The 9765-nt window shown below is 34.0% G+C and overlaps 1 protein-coding gene across 1 annotated transcript; it reads right to left on the reverse strand.

The window, feature by feature from the left end:
• Nucleotides 1–197: 197 nt before the first annotated feature.
• LOC108764336 (aminopeptidase N) lies at nucleotides 198–8979 on the reverse strand. Its single transcript, XM_018512513.1, has 15 exons — nucleotides 8756–8979; nucleotides 8112–8212; nucleotides 7780–8039; nucleotides 7315–7512; nucleotides 6797–6937; nucleotides 6300–6635; nucleotides 6076–6226; nucleotides 5761–5887; nucleotides 5371–5461; nucleotides 4898–5081; nucleotides 3910–4120; nucleotides 3056–3333; nucleotides 2569–2768; nucleotides 2109–2285; nucleotides 198–1153 (listed from the first exon to the last, which is right to left on the reverse strand). Exons 2-15 carry the CDS (start codon nucleotides 8193–8195, stop codon nucleotides 664–666), a joined length of 2928 nt encoding a protein of 975 aa, XP_018368015.1. The 5' UTR covers nucleotides 8196–8212; nucleotides 8756–8979; the 3' UTR covers nucleotides 198–663.
• Nucleotides 8980–9765: the final 786 nt, after the last annotated feature.

Here is a 9765-nt window from a genome sequence, read left to right on the forward strand (position 1 = left end):
TAAATATACATAATTGCGCTGATTAAATAAATAAGATATATTGTACGTTAACAAAGCCCTAACATTATATAATATTAATTTTATTCATCGAGAGAGATAAACTTCACATTATATGTATATAAATCTTAACTTAAATTACGTCTTAATTATGAGCGATTTTTATATATTTTTTTTTCCTGAGAAACACTTCATTCGTCTGGAGAATAAATGTGTCACGAGAGTGATATCGATTTTTATTTGTTTTACAAAAATAAAAATTTAAATATATAATACATTATTTTTCGAAATCGGCATTTTTAAGTTACTGCATTTATATATAGAAGGATAGAGAGGGAATGGAAAAAGATTGTTATACACATTCGTCGCATTTTAATCACGCTGTCACGTCTCACGTCTTCCAATCATTCGATTTTTCTAAATCCTTGCAGCATATTTGATTTAAGGAATATTGCTATAACACATTAAATTTTAATAAAAATTATATATAAGGGAGCGAAGTTATTGTACGACGCTATCTCTCTACCTATATTTGTCAAGCAAGAAAACATTCCACTATAATTATGGTTGAGAAAAGAAATCTGATATTTCGAAGCACAACTGAGAAGATATAGATTATATTCTACGGATCGGGAATGCCATAACGCCGGACTCGAGTCCGTTTATTCATCCGTGGAATCGAATTTCCGTGTCTAGCTGTTTGATCGTTGTCGGTATGTTCGTTGTGGAAAGAATAGAAGACGGGGATGTCGAAGCCGCGATCGTTTCTAGATCTTCTTTAGATAGATTTTTCATGAGCCAATTATCGATCACAGGCACGTTTTCCTCGTTCCATTTAGTCTCCTGATTAATGATCTTAAGCGCTTTCTTGATGATGGCGTCCGCTGATTCGAATTCGTCTTGGTGATCCATGTATAGCTTGCTCACCTTATCGTAACCCTCCTGCGTGTTGAACGACGACGTGGCAAAATTGACGATGCCGTCCCAGAGGAAGGTCTTGTTCTCGAATTGCTCTTTTACGGTATACCAGTGATCGAGCAAGAAGTTGAACAGAGTTTTATAACCGGTCGCACTGCCGGTTAGCATACTGAAGATCAAGTGGATGTCCGAATCCGTGAAATTCTCGTTTTGGTCCAGCACGGCTACTTGCAGCAATCTGATGCGGAGGATGCAAAAACAATGATAAATATTTATTCATTATTTTCTCGGGACAAGGAAAAACCTAGGTAGAAATCAGAATCATAATTAAGTCATAATAATATTATAAGATGTCATCATGACATCATTTGATACTTACAAATGACAAATAAGATCATGATGGTATGTCATTATGATATTATAACTTTTATGTTCTAATACGGTTCTTAGATAACCGTCATCTATATCTCATTATTGTTCTCTTCTATTAATGTAGATTAATTTTAATCTCGGTTTAATTTACTCTATCTTTTTCTAATTTATAGAACTATAACAACAAAATAAAAAGTAAATTAAACCGATTAAAGTTAATCTATATTGGTACAAGAGGATATATACAGGGTGTCTCATAAATGGGATAGCAGTCGCATTGGGGGCATAAAAGGGGTCAAGGGAAACAAAAAAGTCTTATACATTTTGAGATATTCACTGTAGTTTTCGAATTAAATAATAAAACGTCTAAGTCAATGCGCGGTGCAGAGGGATTAGACGGTTTATTTTTTAATTTGAAAACTACAAGGAATATCTCAAAATAGCATACGACTTTTTTGTTCCTCTTGATCCTTTCTACGCACCCAATGCGGCTCCTACCCCATTTCTGAGACACCGTATATATAAATGAACATATACAAGAAATGAATATATGAACACACATATGAATACATATGAGTACATATGCAGATTGAAGAAATTAAACTTTACCAACGAGATTTAACTTTATTCAAACAGCATACATTTCGAACTTTTAAATAATCTACATATTTTACTCAAATTGCGCAAACTTTAAGCTTGTTAGGAACATGGAGAATAGTCTTCGAAAATTTTGAGAAAATTATATTTAAACACACTTGTTTTTTGACTGTATGTTAGAAATAAGATTTATTCAAAGCTATAAATTTTGTGAATATACTGACCTTTCGATCTTGTTTGCATCCTTCGGACATCCAGCGAGAGTCTTCAATAAGTAGGTGCGCTCATTCTGCTTTCTAGCTAGGCTGGTCTTCGGGAAATTTATGACTCGCTGCAATCCAAACTCCCATTCCTCGTCGGTGCCCCATTTGAATACGGGGCAAAGGAATTTGTTGGCGACCCTGTGAAGCATAATTCTCGCCAGTTCAATAATTGATCAGTTTTATTATTACTGATAAAATGTATGCTTATTAATTTGATTAACTCGTAATTAGTAACACCTTACATTTTCAATATTTTTTTCTCTCTTATTTTATCGTTAATCTACCGTAGAATTTTGCACAGGTCGATTTCGGTACTTCAATTTCATTATATAAAAAAATTAGACATTTCTATGCATGGTAACTCGATTTACTAAAGAATCATCTTAATAAGTGATTTGTTCCTATGATTTCTGATACTGACGGATTTCCTTTGTCCGGCTCTTCGTCAGTCAACCATTTTTTGAATTGATTTCTGGCTTCCATAACGCAAGGCTCATATCCAGCACGGCAAAGGAAGTTCTGCATAAGACCACGCATGTGCGTTTTCCAGGAAGGTTCATCAGGTTGAGGATTCTCTCCAAGTTCCAAGTAGAGAGGCTTCAATAAGCTGCGAATATACGCCTGAAATTAAATTTTATTTAATTGTTAATTAACGTACAACCTGACGATAAGAAATTAAAGAACAAATTGAAGTCGGAACCTGTCTATATGAAATGATGTATTTTACACTGGTTGTGTGACAGAAAAAATAGTTACAAATATTATAATTCAACTATAGTTTATAATTACAATTTCTATTTTAACCCTAATATCGAATATTAGCTGCATCTACTCAATTTTGTCATTTATAATGCTAATATTGAATATTAATAATTTTAATGAATTGATCAAAAGCACCATCTACTCACTTCAAATTTCAAATATACGTCCAAGCCCTCGATGCGCCGACCGATATGATTAATCATTGTGAATACTGGTTCCCAAACCACATGGCTCTTTTCTTCCTTGAGGAAGAGAGTCATGTTCATCGCAACGCCAAAGCACAGTTCGCCAGCGTACGCCAAGTTCCATGCATCGTGCAGAAGTTTTGCTCTGGTTAACGGAGGTATTTTCTCACGATCTGGCCCTTGCAGATATTGCGACAACATCCTCCAGTTGCACGTATCGTAGTTTACCGGGAACATCCCTGCGAAGTAATATTATTAATTTGTTAGTAAACATGGTTGGGTTATTCATGTTCTGTGCATTTCTCTTCTTTGAAATACTAGGAGCGCTTAGCTTATATATTTAATAATATCCTCTGTTCTTTTCTTTTTTTTAAATACACAATTTTATAAAGACTTTGTAAAGATGTTAAAGTTATAATACATGTATAAGAATCACTTAATAATTTTTGTATACGTGTAAATGTGGTGAAAATTATGGAATATGAACGACTATCGTGTATAGTAGGAACCAAAAAAATTATAGTGAATACTAAGGATTAATTACTAAAAAGAAAAAATAAATTTGTACGCTTTCAGCACATGATATCTGTAAATAACTTCATTCAGTTGATATAAATTTTTTCTAAACATTTAAAGATATCTAACATTTACAAGATATACATTAAAAAAATCAAATGTTGGTATAAAAATGTACAATATAATGTGTGTTAAAGAGAAATCAAACTATTTTAATTAAAATCATTAATATTGTAATTTGCTGTTAAGAAGAATTACAATGGTTTTCTATTGAAAATATTGTTCGAATATCCACCTACCGATTTCTTCGGGATTCACAATAATGAAGTTATCTTTGTCGGTAATGTCCGAGATAGTGTAATTTTTCGGTACGTTTTCTTTTTTTAGCCATACAGTCGGTTTAGTGTTGTGGAAGTTCAATTTATTTTGTGCCTGCATCACAATCGGAATGTCCCACTGATAGGACACTTTCGCTGTAGATTGCGGTGGTATGTCTCTCAGATAGACTTTCTAAAAGCACAAATAAAGTATTATTTATTTATAAGTGTTACTTAAGAATATACAATAAGATGTTCTTTTATCTTTTTTTCATTCTAGAAAAGATTTAAATTAAAATTTTTATATATTATTATTTTTTCATTTACCAATATTTATGTAAATAATTAGGTGTAAAATAAAGTGATAAAAACTGTAATAAATATGGATTTGAAAAAAATAAGTATAGCAAAAATTGTAATATCTAACTAAGTAATTAAGAATTTTATAATCGTAAATCTAAAAGAGTATAAAGCTCTGCTATTCGAAATATTTAATGATCTAAATATTTAAATCTGGCATTAAATGCTTCATTATTTATTTAAGAAATTTAAAAATAAAGTGAAAATACGTTATTCAAAAGGCAAAAAAATAAAGACATAATTTTGATAAAAATATTAACATACATATATATTATCTTATATGTATGTTAATATTTTTATCAAAATTATATCTTTATTTTTTTGCCTTTTGAATAACGTATTTTCACTTTATTTTTAAATTTCTTAAATAAATAATGAAGAATTTAATAATTTCTTTATCAATTTTATTTATTGAAAACGTTTGGCGTAATAGAATCAGTATTATTGTTAATACTCGTCAGTAAATATAACTTCCGTTGACGAGAGGAATTTAACCGCGTTTAAATAACGCATACATGATCATTTCTGTTGCTTTATCTGTGCGAAAATCGCATCTGTGCCTTCCCGCATCGCGCGTCCTTGCAGGAAATAACGCTTTTGTCCAGCTTACCTGAGTGAGATTAATTTTTCCAGTTTCGTAATCGCGAATGACCGTGACCAACGGCACTCTGTCTCGATTAATCCACGAAGCAGCGATGCCGTTGATGGTCAGACCTGGTGGCAGATTATTTGTCTCGTTCGCCACATCGTTCAGATAAGTGAAGATATCGTTGGCGAAGAAGGTTCTGCGATCTCTAAACACAAAAGGCACGATATTTCGTGACATATAGAATCTGCGATCAATATTATCGAGAAAAATAGTCGGGAAGCAGTGCGTAACAAAAATAACTAAAAAAATTTTAATTACTTTGGGAGAATCTTTAATTGCTTTTTTTTACACAAATTTACATTTAAAATTTAAAAGCTTTATTTATTTCTGTATATGTATTGTGCAGAAAAACGGAAGTTTGCTTTTACGTAAAAACGTTAAATTATTGGAGATTAGAATCTGCTTCCCAACTAATTGATGGAGGCAATTACTACTCTTTCGATTGCTGATGGAAGAAATTCCTCACGCTTCTTTGGAATAGGTCGCGCCCAAGAGTGTAATTAAGCATTCGGAAAACTAACTCGGCTATAAAATCCAAAAGGTGAGATAATTAATTTTTATTAATAAACTTACACTGTATCGCCAAAAAAATTACATACGCGTAATTATTTGTTTGTGATTATATTTTTATTTAAATTATGTACGCAATTAATATATATGTATAGTTATTAATTAATATACGTATATAATTATTCGTAATTATCTGTTTTTTCCTACACTTGATACTAAAATTTTTTTCTTGAATGTCAGTTTTATGGATAATGTAAATTATAATTCACATCGTCTTATAAAAATATTAAATTATTGTAATTTATTTTAATTACCTTTAGTCCATGTTGCTTCTTGTCTGATGCCAGCTACTCTTGAAAAAGGTGCTGTCTGCGCAAATTCGTAATACAGAGGATACAACATTGTCATCGGCCATTTTCCTTCCATCTCATTCGGATTGAGCTGTTTAAAGTACAGAATTAATTTCTCAGGAATTAGTATCATAATTTTTATTACAAAATAGAATTAATATAGAGTAATTAAAAATACTAATTTTTGCTATTTGTTATATAATATTTTATTGTAACTACGAAAGCGTTTACAATTGTAAAATATATCGCTACAATTAAAGAAAGATATTGTAGGCTTACGTCGATTGTCGCCATGGATGCTAAGAACGAATTAAGAGCTTTGTTAACCGGCGCATCGTTTCGACGATACGGTGTAACGGATTGGCCGATCCATTGATAGAGAAGTTCATTCGTAGTGGTCCAGACTAGAGAACTACTGAGTTCGCTTTCCCTGAAGAAAGTTATTTATTTTATATGTGCTACTTCGCAGAAATATAAGATTATCCTTATAGATATTTATATACTTGAAGAACATAAGACCCCAATTGTCGGAAGCTTTACAAGTGCTGTACATGGGAATCGCCATGAGGTCCAATTTCGGTAGACCAAGGGTGGTATTGAAATAATCTTGCAAATAGTTAATAATTTTCACAACTTTGTTAGGGACATTAAGCAACGACTCCATGAATTCTTTGCGACCCCAAACCTTCACCTGCAGTCTTTTTCCATTCATTTCATTAATTTCCTTCGTAGGTTCGATGTTCTGCAGATCGGATATTACGAGGGCAAATTGATTCGTCGATATTCGAGGTGTCTCTGCAAACTCTTCTTCAATCTTGTCGGATGACTCACGCGCAAAGCTTAAAAAAAAGAGAAGAAGTAAAAGTAATATTAGTTATCAGTAAACTTGCAAAATTTAGGCTAACAATTTACAAAATTTAATGAATATTTTTTTATGTTAGAAAACAATGAAGCCCAATATAATACTCTGGAATTGGAAGGTTCAATATTAACGTCTTACATTGTAGGCGTGTTTGTACGTGCCGTTAAGCCCTTAGGATAAAGTACACTCAGCTTGAAAGTCGCTTTATAAGGTGGTTCGTCCATGCAGGGGAACATTTTCTGCGCGTTATCTAATTGTAAATAAGTGGCGATAAAGGGGCTGAAAAATAAGAAGGAAGTGAATGTGAATTATAATCACTATTCTCACAGCGTTTTTTAATCCGTTAATTAATAGTCGCTGTTCTCATCGCATTTTTTAATCCATTAATTACAAAAAATTTTTCTATCCTGTAAAATACAAATTATTTCAACAATATTGCGGTAATATTGCAGTATTATTGGAAATTTTGCAGCAACGTTGCTACAAACTTCTGTTATAGGAAGTTTTTTAAAATTTCTTTATATACAAACGTTTTAAAAATTTTATAAATTATAAATTAATTATTCTACAAAAAATTTAAAACAAACATTGGATGACTTACATAATTTTTAAGTTTTGCTTTGAAAAGTAACAAAAACAGTTGTTGCTGCACTTACTGTTTTCGACCTTCGGAATCCATATATGCGCTTTTGTAAAGGCCAGTAGTCTCATTAGTCGTAAGATTTCCGAAGTATGTGATATCGACTTCGCAGGCACTTCCATTCTTCAACATTTGTTCCAGATAAATGATGTACCAGGATTTCCTATTCTGTCGTTCAGTTCGTGCGATATTGAAGTATAATTCGTCTCCTATTCTATGTTACAAAGATGACAGAAAATAAGGTTCTATTACGATTTTAAAAGTCATTATAATGAAAACGAACTATTGACAAAATAAAAAACGATATTCTACTACTTATCATTATAACATGAATACAATAAAAATCATTACTAGAGTTATAAGAATTACTGTTATAAAAATGCATTCACTTTGCACAAAAATTGAATTACTATAGATAGCGTTTTATATCTAAACTATGAAATGCCTGTTACTTAATTATGCTTATGTTTTATTTGCTTACGGTTCATCGGCTGGTAATTTAAGCAGTCTAACAGCGATTACTGAAATTTCAAGATTCGGATGGACGTTCAGTGTTATTCTATCACTAGTGTCGGACCAGGTAAGATTGATCTTAACACGGCCGTTAAACTGGTTGCTCTCGATGAAAGGTATTTTGATATCCACGTGGTAACTGGTCGGTGTAACTTCACTCGGTAATCTATACTGACGCATTTTCGTGTAGTAGACATCGTTCAGGTCGATACTGCGCTTCCATCGGCCCTATCATAAAACGAGCAATTTTTTATTCCAATAGTTGGATTACGACAGTTCCTTAACTCATTGACACTATACTTTGACATCACTAATGCTTCGAGGAAGGCCAGATGTTATCACCAACAGTAGAACGAGTTCTGACAGCAACGTTGCCCACATCATGGTGGTACAGAGTGAACCTGAATTATAGTTGGTGTTTAGTACAGAGTTATTTAAACATTCACTTGCATATGACAAAAACTGTACGTTGAAGTTAATCCGATATGAGTCAGTTTGGAGTCTTGTGAATAATCCAGTGCCACAGTAGCAGTCGAGATCTCATATCACGAGATCTTATCCTGATAAAATTAATACATTAAACTGAGAAGAATAATACATTGTTAGATTAAACATTAAAAATTTTAAAAATTCGGATTATCGCTAAATTGATATAATTAAAATAAATCGGTGATGAAATAGAGCAATATGACGCTTCAATTGAAGCGTTTAGTTTTAGTATAATAACAGCTTAATCAACTTCTTTAAAAATTTGAGGAAATTAAATTTAGACTTGAACAAACTAAATTTAAAAAACTGTAAGGAAGATCAATTCATCCTCGCAGGTCGTAAGAATCTTAATAAAATTTTGTACTGCTTCCACGAGTGGAGTATTCTGAGACTTCGCAGAAGGGATTTATCTCGCGTTGTGGAAAATCGCGACTTAATCGATTCCTGGTGCTTACGGCGTTATCCTCGCGACAGGCGTGCACGCCTGAGGGACGCAGAGGATGATCTGTCAGCGACGCGCGATCGCGGTCTATGAAGAACCGACTTGGATATTACCGTATTACCACACCGTCGCGCCGGTTGACCTTGATACTCATTAAAGAAGAAGCGACTTCCTCTGGGAGGAGTCCGGGAGAATCTCTGGAACGACTGTGTGATAGCGTAGCCGGGTGCAAACTGTCGCTCGAACGGTTCCTCGTTGGCCTGGTCGCCAAAAAGCGACGGAAACGCGCGGAAAAACACACCGGTGCCAGTCTCGCGTGACGTATCACCCCGGGAATCGGATTCAGGTCCACTTAGGGCAATCGGTGGATCGTCCATCCATTATCCAATCTGGCGATCGCGACCGTCGTCGCTGAAGGGGGACCTAATCGCGACGGAGTCAATTCGGACGAAGAGAGACAACGACGTCAACGGCCAATCTATGGCCGACAGTGTTGTCCATCAAATTGGGAACAAAGTGCGTCTCGGGCATTGCTTTTTGCAAGGACCTTCGCGCCATTGTATTCCCCTTTAAACACTCGATTCCAGCGTACTTGTCTATATGCCTGTATTGCGTTGCTATCATCAATGACACATTATGACACGTGCCGCTGATCTACGTGCCGGCTCCTGGTACCGACCCCGAACCAAGCCCAATGTGCACTTGGACCACGACACCATATCGCCTTAATTGGACTTGATAGAGTGTTTTGTCCGCGAGTTCTCCCGCGAGATTCTCGCACAATAACTGGGTCAGTTCTAAGCTGCAATCGAGTACGTAATAGTTACAAATTCGATGTTACGTGTATAACATCTTGTACAGGGGGTACCAACATTTTTTGCCAAGCGCTCTTGTTTAGATAGAGCGGACTAAATTGAATCGAAAAGTCCTCTACCATTTTGCAATTTTTGCAATAGTTAACAAGATATTAATTACTAAAAATCACCGAATATATTGGTCTTCAATAATTTTTTTTTCAAATAC

This window comes from Trachymyrmex cornetzi, unplaced genomic scaffold, assembly GCF_001594075.2.
Source record: "Trachymyrmex cornetzi isolate Tcor2-1 unplaced genomic scaffold, Tcor1.1 scaffold412, whole genome shotgun sequence".
Lineage (NCBI taxonomy): Eukaryota > Metazoa > Arthropoda > Insecta > Hymenoptera > Formicidae > Trachymyrmex > Trachymyrmex cornetzi.